We start from the raw sequence: 19,658 nt of genomic DNA, 5'->3' as shown, positions 1-19,658 counted from the left end.
TGAAATTTTTCTTATTAAAAACATTAAAACTGGCACTATTTGTAAATGAACTGTAAATAAGTTCAGTACAGTATTTTTAACATTTTATGTTTTAAAAGCATTTTAAACTTTGACAGGCTGTTGACCTAAGTTGGGAAGGTTTCATCGTATGTATTTGAAGAAAGCCTTACTTGAAATTTTCTACCTTTTGCTTTATGAAATGTTATAGTGAGTGACTGAAATAAAATTGACATTCCTTATCACCACAAGGAGCAATGTTTTAAAGGCTTCATGGCTGATTCTGTAGTACATCTGAAGGCAGATGAAAACTCTGGAAGTTGTTGAAGAGTTGCTTTAACTCTGAAAAATAATTAAAACAAATTAAAAATATCATTATTCCAGTTTAGAAATAAGAATCATACTGAATATTATTCTTACTCAAAGTAGATACCTCATTAGTGATAGGCACCAAATTGGATATACAGTTTTATATGCTTTATCTGGCATATAAGTTGATCTGTTTTTATATCTGGCACAGTGGTGTATGCAGTCAGATTTTGCATCGAGAAGCACTGTCTACTTTTTTAGTTCAATTTTTTCTGTTCTCTCATTTAAAAGTTTAACATTTTATTTTTAAGCAGGGCTTTCTTTACAGTTTAGAGGGCTGAAATCTAGTGATTTACATCAGTGCAGTTAGCAAAATTATTATTTCAGTACATTTTTAAATTTAGAAACAGATAACATCATTTTATTTCACTTTATATTATTGCTGTAGCAAATTAGCCAGAAAATCAAGGTATGGGAAAATATAGTGTGACATTGCTATCTACGGCACAATGTCATGAGTTAACTTGGGAGAGAGAAGTTGTGATAGAGAGGTGTCACTTGGGGAGTGGGAAGGAATAGTATTTAAGTTTGGTATTCTTTATTTACAGGAATGTTTAAAAAAAAAAAAAAAAAAAAAAAAAAAAACAAGGATGGAAAGCTATAGTGCTTCATATCAATATAGTTACTGAAATTATTACTTCAGTACATTTAATTTCAAAACAGATGGTGTCAACTTATTTTGTTTTATATTATGTTTCAGCAATTTATCCAGAGAATTCAAATTATGAATTTATGTAGTTAACCAGATCTCTAGGCCTTTTTTCAAATGTGCTAAAATCTCATTACAATGAACCTCTTAGGAATGCACAAATCATTTCATTCTAATGAATATTGCTGCAAACTATTTCATATTTTTGAAACTAGTTTTTTTTGTGTGTGTGAAACTAGTTAGTATTGAAACTAGTTTTTTTTGTGTGTGTGAGGGGAAAGGGCAAGAGCATGTGCACACACTTGAATTTAAATGTTACTTGGATTTCATGTCAGAAAATTTAAACCAAAAAATCCTTCATAAGTAGTATATATCAATTAATTTTACTAATTTGGTGTCTGGCTATTTTCCTGATTAGCATTATTGTTTCCACACTACAGCAGTTTTCAATGTATGCAGTACTTTTTTAAACAAGAGCTGAACCAGTAGAAAAACATATGTTTGCCAATGTCAATCAAATGCATACCATGATATGAGAGCATGCAAATTGTGACTAACAGTCTAAGAAGATAACTGTATTTAGGATCAGAAAAGGCATTAAAGTCATAATTAACTTTTATAACAGAAAATTAAGTTTGAGACAATTTGTGCTTTTTAGATTTTTTTTTTTTTTGCAGCAAGTTATGGAAATGTCACAATTTATTCTGGCTTATTAGAAAATAAATTAATACTCCTGTCCATTTGAAATTTAATTTAATAGGAACAACTGTTTCTTAAAAGTTTTTTTACATGAATTCAAAGCCTACCTCACTTCATTTGGAATACTACAATCAGCATCTTTCCATGCTTCTAGTTTTTCTGGACGGTAGGCTTCACAGAGAGACTACAAATAAAATAAATAAAATATTCAAAAAAAACATCAGCCATTATTTATTATTATTATTTTTTGTACCAGTGTAGCAAAATACTACAGGCAGGAGGCATTCAAGAGTGTAAAAATTAAAGGACAATAATTAATGAACAATACCAAGAAATTGTGGGGATGGATTATTGATAAATAAGTGAGAGTGGAAACCATTCCATCAGAACTCAATCTGAATATATGTTGAAGATCAACAATAGTTACTATCCATGCTCTGAGGCAGATTACAGAGAAGTATAAGGGAAAGAGAAGAAATTCAATGTGGCTTTTTATAAACCTCAAAAAGGCATGCAGCAGAGCTGATTCAGGGGTCATTAAAGAGAAGGCCTACAACATTACCATTATAGCCTTGTTCATTTTTGTCAACATTATCAGTGCTGATTTATTAGACTCATTATCTTTGGTGACAGGAAGACCAATACTGCTCTGGATGTTTTTCTTAATTTCCTATTCCACATCAGTATCACATACTAGTAATAAGTCTTTAGACCCATCCACAAATATCCATCACTTTTTCTGAGCATACTGCTTTTGCCATGAAACATTGCAAAATAACAGGAAATTGTTTTGATGTTTTGTCAGTCGCACATTTTATTACTGTCCAACATGACATGAAAGTCACAAAGCTAATTTTCAAATGAGGCAATAAACTCAAAAATATTACTTGCTTACTTTTAAAATAAGTTAGAATACTTACAAATGTACAATGTTTTTCCATATAATTTAGTATTAGTAGTGGGAAAGGATGTAAGAAAGCAAAATTAAAGCATCAGCCAAAAAAAAAATCCCACATCAACTTTCCATCCCCGCCAATTGGTTGTCTAGTTCATCCTTGCATGATGCTGGCTGAAGCAGAATTCGAATTTATAGCTCCCCCCCCCCCCCACTGCCTTACATGTGTAGTCACTTTGTGAAAAAAAAATATTACATTTGTGTTATAATATACGGCAAGTCCCCGAGTTACGTAACTTTAGACTTACATAAATTTCTTTTCACTAAATTTTTTTTTTTTTTTTTTTAAGGATTGTAAAATTTAAAACAGTATATATATATATATAAAATCAGTAATGACAAGCACGACACGCATAAATTGCACAAGTGAGATACAGAGTAACACTCAGAGTAAACATGTGATGCAACAAAGCTTAAAAAATAGGAATGAAGAGAAGATTCTGAAAATGTTTTTTTATATGACTGAAGATTTCAGTGAAGGGGACACATCTCACCATAATAACATAAAAACCCACAGAATTTGAGTTTACTGCCCGTTTATAATAGATTGCATTAACAGAAAAGCCCAATAAACCAGAAACTGCAAATTGTTTTATGGCAGTGACCTCCAGAAAGTAAAATATGAGCTTGTACGAGGTAGTAGTAGCAGTAGTGGCATGTGATGCAAGAAAGCAAGTGTATGAGCTTATGCAGCATCAGTCAAAAAAAAAAAAAAAAAATCACACCATTCCCTTCAAATGCCTGTCCAGTACCTCTTTAAATTTATTCAACCTATCAACTTCCACAATGACAGATGGAAGTTTGTTCCAGCAATTAACCACCCACTGGCTAAAGGCAAATTTCCGCACATCTATTCTACATCTGTCCTTTCTTAATTTGAATTTATGCCCCCTTAGGTTCGTAATCTGAACAAGTGGAAGGATCCCATCAGAATTCAGCATGCTCAACCCATTCAAGGCCTTATACACCTTAATCAGATCACCGCGCAGGTGCCTAGTCTCCAGCCACTGCAATTTGCAGAACTTAAGCCTCTCTTGGTAAGAGGAGCCCTTCATTCTCCTCACCAATCTTGTTGCCCTTTTCTGTACACGCTCAAGTAAATCTACATCCTTCCTGAAATGAGGCCTCCAGACCTGTACGCAGTACTCAAGGCATAGCCTGACCATTGCCTTATAATAGTATAATAGTATGTTTCTGCCTTAACCCTGCGAAGTTCTTTAATGAAAATTTCATTCTGACTGTGATCATGGTGCCGACAAAGAAAATTAAAATAATAAGGACGTATGAAAATGGTCAAACATTAACAAGTATCGTGCGGAATTTAGATTTATCAGTGTCAACAGTGAAGACAATAATAAAGGACAAAGAATACGAGAAGCAGTAAATGGATCAGCGCCAATGAAGTCCACTATAATAACCAAGGCTACAAAATACATATCAGTTTTTACGGAACAATAACATGCATTTTTATTTCCTTTTATTTTCTTATGTGCTACTTCACCATTGTCCTCAGATAGTGTTTAATTGAGCTAATTAAAAATATATAACTATTTTCCTTCATTCTCCTGAGGATATTATGTGGGTTTTGAAATTTTGGCATACCAGGGATATAGTAGCAATATTTTATTAGTCATTACCGAGTTATGTAAAACTCAACTTATGTAAGAAGTCCTGGAACGTATCTCTTACGTATGCCTGGGACTTACTGTATATGTAATTATGATAAGAAAAGTAAAATATATATAGTATGGAAGATATTAATTATTTAATACTAAATTCATACAAAACTTCAAAATAAAATCTTTTCAAAATTTTTAATGAGAAACTTGAGCTTGCTTCTGTGAACATAACATTTTTATATCGGGTTTTATTCTTGAAATGTCCATGCGTAACTCCTGATTCAGACTTTTTAATGACGATCTCTTCAAATTTTTGATAATCACCATTGATGAGAAACGTTCGCACAAATAGGCAGTAGCAAATGGAATAAGAGGGTCAATTGCTTTTTCACCGATTGAAGGAAACTCCTTTCTTGCCATTAACCAAAATTTGGATAACTTGATTTCTTTAAATTGTACTTGAAGGGCGCAATATTTTTTAGATCGAACAGCTTTTCTTTTTCTTTCATTGATAAATGTAATGGAATTTCTAGGGATAATGCAAATGGATTTCGAATCTAATCAAATTTTTTACATCAAGTATTTCAAAATAGTAATGAAGTTTTTCCTCAAGCAAACAAATGTTGCTCTGCTAATCACAATAATTCTTTAGGATTTAAATTATAATGCCAATTAAATATCATTAGTGATCAGTTTTTAACCTCGTTTTTCCAAAGTTGAATTTTTATGTGATCCTTGCAATTTTCGATTTAGCTCATTCAAGTGCCCAAAATTATCAGTTAAGTAAGCTAGTTTTTGGAGCCAAAATAACTATCCTTCATTAAATCTGCAAAGTAAGAATTATTCAAAAAAAAATTTTTCAACTCTTCTCTTAGCGTTTGATAAAACTCTTCCTTTGGACAGCCAACATACTTCAGTGTGAAATAGCAGAGAGTGGTATTCCAATCCCATTTCTTCACACAAAGCTGAAAACAGACATGACTTTAATAGCTTGGATTTTATTAAATTCACCACCTTGATAACATTGTGGAATTCAGATCCACAGACAAACTTTTAGATATGAGAGCTTCTCTGTGAATAAAACAATGTATTACCCGAATTTCTGGGTTTTCAGAACAAACTCTTGATGTAAAACCTTAACTCTTCCTGTCATTACAGCTGCACTGTCAGTACACAAGCTTTAGCGCAACTTTCCATAATATCTTATTTGTTTCAAAATATTTCATCCTCAGTAGTGTGATTTGTTAGTTCTTTGCAGAACAAATAATTTTTTTCAAGCATTTCTCTTCAATGACTCTAACTAGTGCTATTAATTTGAGGGTTTAGTGTCAGACAATGTTAACTACAAAATTGCATTTTTTGTTTTGAGACAATTTTAGTTTAACTTTATACAAATAACAATGCATATCATGTAATAGAAATATATATCTGTAGTAGTTTACAAGTTAGCCTGGGCTATAAGCACATTTCCAGTAAACCAAGAAAACATCAAATGACATTTTCTTGGTTAATTACAAAAATGTTTACTACAAAATGATCTTGTAGTTAACGTCACCTGACTAAACCCTCGAATTGAGCACAGTTACATCTGTAGATTCATCAATTTGCAACGAAAATTTTTTAGATTTGATAATTCTCTGAAGTAATTTTATTTTTATGTCATCTGATATGTCTTCAATGAATCTACTAATAGTGTTATTCAAAAGTGGCACTTTTTCAATTTCCTTTTGCCCCGAGCATAGTGTTAACAATTTCAATGTGGACTGGTAAAATAAGCAATTCTGCAATTGTATGAGGGATTTTGGATTTGGCTACCAATTGGGTGACTTTATAACTAGCCTCTTGAACTCAATTTGATATTGTAATCAAATTCATAAAAGAACTTTGCTTCCTATTTTGCATTTGAAGACACTTAAAAAAATTCAAATCATTTTCTGCACATGATGGATGTTTCATGGTAAGGTGCCGGCATAGTTTACTTGGCACAATTGCCTTCATTTGATAACTCTTCTACGAAAATAAGACAATATGGGTCGAGGTAGAGAAGAATTATCGGAGCATATAAATCCATATTTGATATATTCCTTATTATATTGCCTAAATATTTTTTTCTTGGACTACTTATGTCCTGTGAATCTGATGACTTTCTAGCTTTCTTCAAAAGTTCCATTATGGGTGGAAAATAAACATCTACAAAAATTAAATTTGGTTAAATATAAAGTACTTAATGAAGCAATTTAATAAATATATTTTGAATGATTATTTGTTTTTAGATATAAACATTGATTTTTATTTCTCAAAGTAAGCAATAATTTAGTATACATATATCTTTTCAGTAGAAAAATATGAAAGCTGGTCCAAAATAATTCGAAAAAAACATTAGGCAAAACGAAAAACAAATCATGACTAAAGTAAGTAAAGAAATTTTACTTAAAATTTACTTACTAAAAAAAAAAAAAAAATTGTTTTTTTTTTTTTTTTTTTTTTGCATTTAAGTGGTGATATCGAACTTGATTTTCATATAAAAATGGATTTTTATCAAAGATAAGAGAAAAAAACATCATATATATTTAGTGTTCCACTGATTTTCTGATTATTTTTAAATTATCGAAATTTTTCATGCATGAGAAAGATATTTTTCAAATTTAAGTTAATAAAAAAAAAGAAAGAAAACGTGATATTTATACTCCCAACAAAGTTCAACCTGAAGTGCTCATAAACTAAAATTAGTGACTGGTTGAAATCGCATTCAGCTATACCTGGTTAGCAATGCCACAATTCATTTTAATTAGGCTCATATCTTTTCATATAATGAATTACAAACCAATCAAATTTCAAATGGTTGCACAAATTGGATTTGATTTTTTATAACTATGAAAATTTTATAAAATTAAATCTCTCATGGCACAATCTCTCTCATGGTTGGGAAGGTCTAGTCTAAGCAAAAGGAAGAATTTCATCAGCACTGAGCTTGTTCAGTGCTTCAGTTCTGCAATTTGCAGAACTGAAGCCTTTCTTGGTAAGAACACCCCTTTGTTCCCCTTGACAATCCCATTGCCCTTCTTTATAGTCGTTCCAGTAGTTCTACATCCTTCCTAAAATGAGGCCTCCAAATCTGTATGCAGTACTTCAAGATGCAGCCTAATCATTGCCTTGTAAAATGGGATAATCACCTCCTTATCCCTGCAAGCAAAATTCCTGTATATCATTGACAAAACCCCATGAGCTGTCCCGACAGCCTCTCTGCACTGCTGAGAGAACTGCATATCTGACTGCAGAAGATCCTTTCATTTTCCACTACCCTGAGTGTAGTACCGCACAGTGCGTTGATCTGGAAATACTGCTACCCATGTGCAGTTTCTTGCATTTGTGAATGTTAAACTTAAATTGCAATTTGTCAGCAGACTGCATAATTTTTGTAGATTTTGTTGCAGTAGCTTACTTCGATAAGACATTAAGCCCGATATACCTTCATCAATATTATTAATAAATATAGAAAACAATGGGGCCAGCACCGAACTCTGGGAAATTCCACTAATAACATCAGTCCATGAATAACCACTCTCTGTAATCCCACTCAACTATCCCTTTATCGAGAGCAGTAACTTGCCCTCACTGCCACACTGCTCCAATTTGTACAGCAGTCTTCCACGAGAAACAGTATCAAAAGCTTTCCTGAAATCCAAGTATATGATATCAAAATATTTTTTGCATCCAGTTCCTTTGTACTACCACATCGTAGTATCCAATCAAATTGGTCAGACAGGACTGTTCCTTAACAAATCGATGCTCTGACTGAAATATAACTGCAATCCTCTCTAGATAATCCTGCAATACTTCTTTAACCAGTGACTCTATTATTTTTCTTGGAACAAAAATTAAGCTAACAGGTCTATAATTACTCGTGTCATCCTTTGATCCCCTTTGTGAATTGGGAATACATTTGCACATCTCCAATCTGCAGGGACCTGCCCAAAGATGCTCTCATAATTGTGACCAAGGGTTTGCTTACTTCCTTTGCTGCCTCCTTTAATATAACTGGATAGATCTCATCCACCCTAGGTGCCTTTCTTAAGTTTAACTTCAACAATCTCTCTCTCTTCCACTTTCCTTACCTAATGCAGTAATGTAAAAATCTATTCAAGGCAGTTTATTGACCAAAAGCTGGCAATTGCCAGCTTTTGGTCAATAAACCCAGCTTCCAAAGTTGCTGATTTTCAGATGTTCTGTCTGTATTAGAGAATGGATTAAGAGTAAATTATAACATTGTATATTTAACACAACATAATGGTAACTTACTTGAGCATATGATATGAAAAATAACTGGTCAGCATTACGATTTACTCCAGACAACTGGTCATTTTCTCCTATTTTAGATTTTTGGTTTTTATATGCCTGTAAATTAAATTTACAAAAAAAAATTTATTAAAGTAACAATTTCAAGCAGAAATTCAAAACATTAATTTATTTTAACACATTGTATTCCTCTTTTATAAAAACACTTTTTCTTTTTTTACATTTGCCACTGAAATTTAGGCTTTTAAAAACATTTTCAAATGCACTACTCTCATTCACTATTGCACTGAAAGTAGTTTAAAAGCTATCTGAATACAAGATAATGAATAAACTTAACCCTTTCTCAAGTTAGTTTGCTACATGTAGGTACGTAACCCCATAGTCAATTTTCAACAGTAATAGGCTCTGCGGAGTGTTTCTTCATGAAATTTTGAAGTTTTGTAATAATGAAAACTTTGTACATAAATGCTTTTAGATATTAATTTCTACTTGTCTACATTGCCCTTCTTTACAGTAACATTATTTGTCAAAAACCAAACCAGAATTAAAAAAATAAGAAAAAATTTCATAAAAAATGGTTAAAAAAATAAACCCTACTTTTTAAAAGCAATAATATCCTTTGCATCTATTTATATATCACTTAATTCAATTTCATCAATGTCTAGGTCAAAATTTCTTAAAATTAGCTTTTGTAAGCTAAAATCATAACAATGGTTGACAGGGCCAATGTCCCCCACCAACTTTCAAAGTATTTTCATGCTGCCATCTATTAAAACTGTCTACTTATTAGCCAAAACACAGATAAGATGGCAGCACGCACTGTACAATTTGCAGGGCAATTGACATATAAATGGACACATTATTTAAGCAATTTTGAAAAAATGTAGCTTTATGTGTAATTGTGAAAAGTTTAAATCATTATAAATTTTAAGTTCCTAGGTTTCTGATTGCAGATCAATATCTAAATTTTATTGAGTCATTAATAGTTTTTTTGAATACATTACTGATCAGATACTAAATACAGGAGTGTTCTAAAGAGATACTGCAGATTTAATTGTATACATTTACTAAAATTTGTGAAACACATCAATATATGTCACAATGAGGGTGTATAAATCAGAAACCTTGGAAGAATGTGCCCTCCTTTAACTTCATGAAAAAGTTTTAAGAAAGATGGCATACACAACAGATGTGTTCTCAGTGAAACAATTTTACCATACTACTAACATTATTAAAGTTCAACAGGAAGTATGACTGTGTAAGAAAGTTCCAAGGAAGCCTTTAATAGATGGCAGCATGAAATTTGAAATAACAGAATTATTTATCATTTCAATTTATTATTCCAATTACAGTGCAACTTCAATATAGAGCACCTCATCATATCATTGTTTCAGATACACCAGAAGTACGATCATGTCCCCCAAAATGAATTATGAAAAAAAAGTAGTGTGTTTAAAGAATTACCAATTTCATAGTGAAAACTGGAAAAAGTGAATACTATGTAAACTCATATCTACTGTACGGCACTTAGAGGGGAACAGGCATTCTGTGTGTTATCAGACACTAAAATTGTGTGTCACAAAACACTGATGGGTCCAATATCTTTCTATCTCAGAAGATTTAGGAGAAGTTCGGTTGGCCTGCTTCCCTAAAATCCACTCATGCACACCTCGGTGGTAAGCCCTGTTACGTCACTTAGGTGGCAACGAACGTGTAGAATGGTTGTTTTCAAGATGCCCGGTCAGTGTGAAGAGGAAAAGACCAAACCCTCCAGCACATGACAGCACGATGAAACAAATGGCCCTCAGTACCCAGCGGCTTTCACTATCTCTCTTATGGCAGCGAGGGGATCAGAGTGGAAGCAGAGGGTGCTAAGAATCTCTGGGTACGATCAGGATGCCATGCACGGAAACTGAACTTGGCCTGTTACAACGAAAGATCGCTCATCGGTGAAGACAGGATATTAAAGCTAGAAAATGAATTAGAAAATGTGAATTGGAATATCATCGGTTTGGCTGAAACAAGAAGAAGTTTAATCAAGTTTAATAAAATTAATCATAAGTTTATCAAGTGGAAATCTGCTGTACACCAATGGAAACAGTGAAAGGAGCGAAGGTGGAGTTGGCTTTCTGGTCCATAAAGATATAAAAAACGTTTTGGATTTCAAAAGTACATCACCAATGGTGTTAAGACTACTTCTCAGGATTTCTAAGAGGTTTGTTTGTTTTGTTTTAGTTAGTTGTTGGTGCATCGGCTTCTATGGCCATAATGCACCTCCCAAGGTTTTTGTAGTACTCTGACCCAAGCCCAAGGCGGGATTCGAATCCGTGACCTTTGGGTTGCCAGGAAGGCACTTTACCCACCTGGCCAGCCCGGTCGGCTTTCTAAGAGGTACAAGCTAAAAGTTATAATGATTTATGCACCAACATCGAGCCATGATGATGAAGAGGTTGAAGAAATGTACAACGAAATTGAGAGTCTTCTAGATGAGCAGAAAACCCACTACACTATTATTATGGGGGACTTCAATGCTAAGGTTGGAAAAAGACAAAACAGTGCAGAAAGGGGAACTACAGAAAATTTTGGAATTGGTGAAAGAAATGAAAGAAGTGAAAAACTTGTGGAATTTTCAGAATCTCAAGGATTGTCAGTAATGAACACTTTTTTCAAGAAAAGGGAGAATAGAAAGTGGACATGGAAGAGTCCAAATGGATTCTTCGTCCTCACTAACAGAAGATATATCGTGAATGATATTACCGTCCTGAATAAGGTAAATGATCACAGAATGGTAAGATGCACACTTGATATAGATGTAGGAAAGGAAAAAACTGACTCGAGTAAATAATACGAGATAACAGAAGAGGAAATAAATAATTGAGATAACAGAAGAGGAAAAAGAGCAGTATGTACTGGAACTTAAGAACAAGTTTGAGCTTCTGCAGACTGCTCAAGACCAAGATATCTACGAGCAATATTATAACTTTCTGAAAGTGATAAAGCCCAAGATACCTTTGGAAAAAGAAAAGAAGAAAAAATTACTCAAGAAACACTTGTCATGATGAACTGAAGACGACAAATGAAGAGCAAGATAAACACTGACAAAGAAAAAATTGAGTATACTGAGTTATGCAAAGCCATTAGAAAGAGACTCAGAGAGGACATAAGAAAATTTAACACAAGAAAAGTAGAACAAGCATTAAGGGAAAACAAAGGACTTAAATCAGAGCCATGAGCTGCTGATTTAAGTCCTTTGTGATTTTAATACAGAAAGACAAATGATACTGAAACTGAAGAATAGTGATGGTGTACTTATAAATAGCAAAAGACTACTATAATGAATTATACAAGGAGTAAGGGAATGATGCCAGCAGTGGGGAAGATGGATCAGAAATTAGTTACACATATGACATACCCGATATCCTTCCTGATGAGGTAAAACATGCATTGAAGACAATAAAGAATCAGAAAGCACCGGGGAAAGATGACATTACTGTAGAGTTGTTAAAATTCGAAGTTAAAGACATGGCGCAAAAACTGGCAAGACTCTTCACAAAGTGCATTAGAAAAGGTGTAATGCCTAAGGAGTGGAATAATGCAATCATAGTTTTGCTGCTTAAGAAAGGAGATAAATCAGAAATTGGAAATTATAGACAAATTAGCTTGTTATCCCACATCTACAAGTTGTTCACAAGGGTCATTACTAACAGATTAGAAAGAATACTTGATGAGAATCAACCGAAAGAGCAAGCTGGCTTTAGGACAGGATTCTCAACTATGGATCACCTTCTCATAATATCACAGCTAATGGAGAAAGCAAATGAATATAAAACACCATTATGCCTGGCATTTGTGGATTATGAAAAGACATTTGACTCCAATACAGCAAAAGGCAATGTTTCGGGCACTGGAAAGACAAGGCATAGATACCCCAAATATTATGATTATGTAGAAAATATATGAGAACGCTACCTCCTTTATTAGACTAGACCAGTGGTTCCCAACCTTTTTTGACTCGCAAACCCCTTTCAACATAATATTTTTATCATGAACTCCTAAGCCTATATTCTGTTATAAATGGGCAGACTTCTATGCTGGGGCTATTATTTAAATTCTCATAAATGACATTAGTGATTACATTAAAAGTCTGATGTCAAAACTACTGACAATATTAAAGTGGGCATGGAAGTTGCTACAACAAGACAGCCAGATTATACAGCTAATCTAAACAACACCAATTAAACTTTAATCTTCTGGTAAATGCAAAGTTATACATCAGGGAATGTTGCAGTTTGAGATGAAATGAATCTGGTGGAAGCAATACTGTCAAATAGGAAGTTTCTCAGCAATTATTGAAGATGTGGTCTGTCTGTTGAGATAGACAGACCACATCTCCAATACATTTTTCAGGTCTGGAAATCTCATTTTAAGAAATATATGAATTTTCATGTAAAGATAGGAGGGCAACAACTTCTAAATATAAAGGAGGCAGGCAAGTATTATAAAAGAAGACTAGTTGTACAGGCTACAAAGTCTGAAAACAAGACACCTGTTAGGATCTGACTGAGGTATTTAAGGCCTTGAAAAGAACGTTTAGTAGGTTTGGTAAGATTTTACTGGTGCATTAGCAGCAATGGCTATTATGTGCCAAAACAAGGTAAAAATAGGTTCTGGTAACTTTTAAGGAGGTTACCTGATTAAAATGTTAAGTATTTATAGACATATAGATATAAAATTATAAGTCGCAAAAAATGTAAAAACTGTTGACACATTTTCATGTCAGGTTCAGGATGAAGATTCCACTTATGACAAAAATATATGCAAATTGTCTTCTGTGGCAAGAACTTCAGCAAATGCCCAGGAATTACACCAATTAATCGCTTGTTGCAGCTGTCTTTCAATAACTCTCATGTTGTGTGACTGAGAGAATATGCTAAAGTCATCAACATAGAGGTGCTGTTTACAGTTGGAGGAAGTTGTTCTATGATGAAGTAAATGAATAAAAGTAAATGATAGAAGTTGTTCTGTCATTTACTTTTATGGTGAAAAGTGTAGCACTTAATATTGATCGTTGTGGTATTCCTTCCTCTTGGCAAAATGGACGAACTTGGACAGAACGATTGGCTAAAATATTTTTAAAAAATATGGGGAGATGTCCTCTAAGACTAAAGCTATACAAATCTTTTAAGATGCTAAATCTCCAAGTTGTGTTATATGCTTTCTCCATATCAAAGAATACAGACACAAGATGTTTGCATTTTAGGAAACATCCAGGATGGATGTTCCCAGTCTAATAAGATGGTTCAGGGTGCAGCAGTTCCTTCTAAATACCATATTAAATGAATATTAACCATTCTCTCCAGGATTTCGCACAAACAGTTAGTCAGAGCAATAGGACAATAATTAGTAAGGATTTTAGGATCCTTTTCTAGCTTTGCAAAGGCAAGAATGATTGCCAGGCATCCGGAAACTGCTCTTCAATAAAGATTCTGTTATATAGAAGGTGCAGGTATCCACAGATTTTCATGAAAGGTGCTTAATCATTTCATAATGGATGCCATCTGGTCTAGCAGCACGTGCCTTAGAAAGGGTGAGAGCTCTTTTTAGTTCCTGCATAGTGAATGGCCCATTGATGTGAAATTAAGTGCCTGTTTTACACTTTTATGTTTCAGGACCAGGAACTCTTGGGGAATAGGAAGATATCACAGAGATGTTAGAGAATGTTTCCCCAAGAGAATTGGCTATTGCAGTTGGCTCTGCAATAGCATCCATTATATTCTAGGATTGATGAAGGGTGAGATGTATATTTTCTCTTCATTTTCCAGATTTTATCCCAGACCACCTTAGTACTAGTGGACTGGGTAGTTGATGATGTGAAACGGATCCACAATTCCTTTTAACTCTGATGGCAGATGTAGCTCTTGCACATTTAAAGGCTATAAGATTGGCCATTGTAGGATATCATTGGAATATCCCTCATGCTTTGTTTTGAGCCTTTTTTTACTACTGCACAATCTGCATTCTTCCATGGTTAGGTAAGGGTGGAAACCAGGTGGATGTTTTTGGAATTGCAATTGCAGCTGCATGGATGATATTTTCTGCAATGTACACAACTGCATCACTGACTGACTGCAGTGAGGTCAGAATTTGCCTGATGCTGAAAGTCATTGAAGTCAGCCTGATCAATCTTCCACCATGGTAACTTAATAGGAAAAAAAGGTCTCCCATTAATAAGAATGGTTATAACAGGGAAGTGATCACTTCCATACAGGTTCTCCTCTACCTCCCAAGTAAGTGAAGGAAAAAGAGAAGGGGAGCAGATAGAAAGATCAATGGTAGAAAACGTACGGGTAGGCACGTGGAAGGTGTTTGTTCCCACATCTAGGATGGAGAGGTCATTAAGCATATGCTCTATGACTCGTTCCTTTCCACTAATGTTAGCACAACTCCACAGGATGTTGTCCCATTAAAATCCCCAAGAAGTAAGAAAAGGGGGAGGCAACTCCATTACAAAATTATCAAGGTCTTTCTGGGGTAGCAAATAAATAGAGCAGATGGTAAACAAATAGTCCACTGTAAGGCAAACTGCAACAGCTTCTATGTTGTATGTAAGTAGCAAAGGCTGAAATGGTACCTGGTTGTCCACAAGGATAGCCACTCCTTCATGAGCAGGACCATCTGCAATTCTATCCTTACGAAAAATTGCGATGTTATGCATGGAAGGGTCATCATTTGCATTTGGGTAAGTCTCCTGCAAGCAAAAGCAAACTGGCTTGTGCTTTGGAGGGCCTTGATATCATCAGTATTTTGCCAGAATCCATGACAACTCCATTATAGGAATTTAGTCATTATTTTGACTTGGTGGGTCCATCAGGTAGCTTCTGAAGTGCTGAGTGCTTACTTTTCTCATTCTTGAATTTATCTCTTTTGGGGAAGTATGGAGACTGTCCTGTATCCATTTCCTTCTCAACAAAGAGTTCCAAGATCGAATCATCTGGTACCTCCTTCTCCTCAACATCCATTTTTTCTTGGGAACTAGGCAAATTTCAGGTTTCTTGTTCTTTTCTCCAGCAACTTCTTTTGTTACTAGTGGAGCATCAGGAGGTACCGATACGGGAGTGGCAGCTGATTGATCTTTTTGTACGGGTTTTTATGAGCTTAATAGGTAGTATGCAATGGGAGTGAATGACTCTTTTGGCAGCATAGTAATTTGTGTTTGGTTCTAGTGGATCTTCTCCCTGCTACCTTCTGAGCAGAGGTAGGTTTGTTTAAGTTCAAGGGTTTCACTGCTTTTCTTGCCTCTGGATACGAGTCTTTGAATCTCTTTCTTTGAATTTCTTTCTCTTTTTTCCACGTCTGGCATGCTCATAATAAGCAGAGTGCTCTCCTCAGCAGTTGATGCATGATGGTTTTGAAGCTGAACGTGAGATGTGGTTTTGTGGTCCTTTGCAGCACAGCGAGCACATGCAAGGGCTCCACAACAGTCATTTGTTAGTGTCTGTATTTCTGGCACTTAAAGCATTGTAAAGGATTTATTACATATAGATGCACTGGACAGTTAATATAGCCAGCTTTGATCTCATTAGGAGATGGTGAATTAAATGTCAAGTTGATATTTCTGGCGGGAACAAGTTTCCCGTCCCTATGCATGAATAATCGTTTCACAGCTGTCATTCCTTGGGGTTTTAATTCAGAACAAATTTCTTCTTCAGACATCCATAGGATCCCATTCAGTGATGACACCATGGGATGAGTTCAGTGTCTTGTGGTGGCTAACAGTGATCGGCATTCCCCAAATAGATGTAGCTCAGAGGAGGTGGCCTGAATGTTTATCACTTCTGGTCTCTACAAGAGTGACATCTGAGCTAAGATGTTTAACAGATTTAAAAGCCTGCCAACAATTCCAAACCCTTCTGGATAAAGAAGGTTGACATTTTTCCTAAGGGCTTTTCACTAGTAGAGTGAATTATCAGATAACAAGATGCTGGACCTGATATAACATCTGTTTTCTGTCTTTTAGCAGAAGTGACATTAATGGGTCAAAATTTGTTTGCAGATGGAGACCAAGTTGGGGTTCTAGAAGAAATTACTTTATTAGGATTCATGGAGGTTTTGTTTTGGTTCAGTATCCAGGCTCCCCACCCACAAGAGCCCAAACGGGATGCCAGGGCTACCTAGACACTATACCTGCGCCACGGCCAGCCTGAATCCTGTCCCTCAGAACACGAGGGTAGGGGCATGGCATTGACATGGTTGACCCTTGCAGGTGGATCCACTAGCTGACTGATCCTGGCCAAGCCATCCAGGACCACTCATCTTGTTAAAGCAGAGGCCAAAGTGGTGTGTGAAGCTGGGCCCCTCAGCCACCAGGATCTCCCTTTCCAAATTTCCACGGGTTGCAGCAAACGGCAAACACGCCAGATTCCTAGGTTGTTAGCCTGGAATGTAGGCTGTGGGTGCTGGATCCCAGTGATGTTAATCTGGAGGGCCATCAACATCACTGGGAGGTCCCCTCACCACACACAGGTGTCCACATTGAGGGGCTGACAAAGAACCGAGAAAACTTAATGCTGCAGCCATATCTACTTACTTCCTCTTTCTAAGATAACACAAATGAAGGAATGATGGGTCAAATCTGCATTAAAGAAAGATAATTGTAGAAAATCTGCTTTTAGTCAAAGAGTCATCAGCTGATGTAAATTTGAGGATTGGTTATAAAAATACTTGGGAGAAGTAAATAAAATAAAAAGCTAGGAAGACTCTTGTGTTAATTTTTTTGTATCATTCTGCTAATTTAATATTAATAATAACTGGGCAGTTGGGTAGTTTTTTTTCTATGGATGGGTAGTAAACAGTCTTCAGTGACAAGTTAGTTTCAGTTTTGGGAGCTAACAACATTTGCTTCTGTAGAAAGCAAGGAATCATTCACCTCATATTAGTAGCAAGAGACATGACATGACATGAATGATGGGACCATGTGCAATTTTAGCAAAATTGCACATGGTCCCATTTGGGTGGGAAAAATTTCAGTGATGATAACCATTGTATTTCTTGTCAATTTAATTACCACAGAATATCTGAAACTTTCTCTTAGTTTTTTTTTCTTGGATTATAAAAGTTACAATAACTAAATGCATTAATTATCAAAGGCAGATTATATACATCCAGAAAAGTGTTTTACTCTAAAGTCTAGTTATACAATAAACTAAAAGGATAGAAATTATCATTATTAAAAATACATTACCAGATAAGCATTTTTTACTCCACCAACTTCTCTCTGAATTTCTTGAGCAGAAAATACAGGGTCAATCTATTTGAGAATTAATGAGGGTTACTACAATAGCAAGTAAAATACATGCAACAAACAATAAGATAAAAAAAATGTAACGATGATCAGAATTTTTTATAGTATGACAGCTCCTATCCATCTCAGCAGGTGGCTACCATTTTTGCTCTATTAATTTATTTAATTTTAATTTGAATTTTCTCTCAAGGAAAAACACAGTTATCTGTATTTATTTAGTTAAAATTTAATGGTCAGTTTCTTTCACAATTTCTTTCTTTAAAACACTATAATCATTAATGTTATGATGCAAAATTATAATTTCAATCATAATAAAAAGTTCAAATTTTTTCCACTAGTGTCAACTTTTTGACATTGATTTGTTTAAGTTAAACATCAAGGCAAGTCAGGCCACGAGATCTCAGTATATTCTTTTGTAAACTTTACATATTATAGGCATTTTCATGAAAGTGAGGAGAGAGAGAGAGAGAGAGAAAAAAAAAGAAGCCTATACCTGTGTTCTGAGATAAGTTATCTATACTACTTTGCAAGAAAAAACAAGTTAATAATAATAGCTAAAAAAAAAAAAAAAAAAAAAAAAGGAATTATAACTCCAGAGAAAAAGGTTTTAAATGAATTTACTTTGCAAGAAAAAACAAGTTAATAACAATAGCCAAAAAAAAAAAAAAAAAAAAAAGGAATTATATAACTCCAGAGAAAAAGATTCTAAATGAATCCAATAAATGAATAGTTGATTCCAAAATTACCAGAATTATGTCTATCATGTTATCATTAAAAGATATTCTGAAATTTTATTAACTTAATGAATGATCAATTTCAAATATAAAAAAATACATATACTATCTAAAAAATGAATCTAATTCATTTCAAAATACTTTAATCAAACATATAATATAATATACTACATAATATAATATTCTGTTTATAAATGTTTGCCATTTGGGGGGTTTTTCTTATAGTCCATTTTGCTTTCTCTCTTACAACACCAGCAGTAATCTCCCACCATGGCAGTATTCCAGAGACCTTGGTACCATTTTTCATTGCTGATATGTCCTGATGAAAATGCCCTCTTACTCATCACTTAAGTCTCCTAAATTTTGAGGGGAAAAAAACTGAAATGGGAATGAAGAAATTTAATTTTCAAAGACATTCAGCATACCATACCTTTATATCATTGCAGTAAAGTTGATACCAGGTAGTCATAATTATCTTCTTACTTTCTTCCAAAATATCCATACAAAACACTTTAAACAATCATCAGCTATTAGTTCAACATCCCTATAGTTTTATCACCAATGAAAATTCCAACTTCAGCTTTGCAGCTTAAATTGGAAAACAATTCCCTTAGGTAGAAGAATCAACTTCTTTATCTAAAGCCTTAATAAAATTCTTCATTAATCCAAGCTTTATATGCAAAGGCAGAAGAACCTTTATTTGGTTCAAATAGTGGAACATTTTAATATGTTTAATATGTTCCACTGGTTGAACCAAAATTACTTCTCCCTGTAAAAAATCCCCCCCCACCGTCTTTTCTCACTGCTGTACAATATAATGTTTTTTTATAATGCATGACAGTCCCAGAAGCAAAGAAATTATTGTTTCTATGTTTTTGGGACAACAAAACAGCATAGGAACAACAAGATCATCACAGACATTCCAAGCAATGTCATGGTACTTTATTGTACTCTGGATCTTGGAAATACTTTTGTATATTGCTTCCTCTGCATCTAAAAAACTTGGTTTTCTCTTTCGCTCTCAGCGTTACTTTTCTTC

At 34.3% G+C, this 19,658-nt stretch overlaps 1 protein-coding gene across 1 annotated transcript in view; it reads right to left on the bottom strand.

Moving 5' to 3' along the window:
* The window catches only part of LOC150076002 (endothelin-converting enzyme 1-like), a 160,797-nt gene continuing 141,139 nt past the window's right edge, over window positions 1–19,658 (bottom strand). Inside the window, exons 15-18 of the mRNA XM_090388028.1 lie at window positions 17,826–17,891; window positions 8,588–8,683; window positions 1,822–1,898; window positions 1–339 (exon numbers count right to left, since the gene is read on the bottom strand). Of these exons, the coding sequence (XP_090244154.1) occupies window positions 240–339; window positions 1,822–1,898; window positions 8,588–8,683; window positions 17,826–17,891 (339 nt within the window). The 3' untranslated portion in view covers window positions 1–239. The remainder of the gene's footprint in view (window positions 340–1,821; window positions 1,899–8,587; window positions 8,684–17,825; window positions 17,892–19,658) is intronic.

The sequence above is a fragment of the Mastigoproctus giganteus genome, chromosome 13 (genome assembly GCF_048544385.1).
Source record: "Mastigoproctus giganteus isolate SK-2022 chromosome 13, ASM4854438v1, whole genome shotgun sequence".
In the NCBI taxonomy this organism is placed as follows: domain Eukaryota; kingdom Metazoa; phylum Arthropoda; class Arachnida; order Uropygi; family Thelyphonidae; genus Mastigoproctus; species Mastigoproctus giganteus.
The sequence above is the reverse complement of the archived record's forward strand: the minus strand, read 5'-3'. Positions and strand labels throughout refer to the sequence as shown.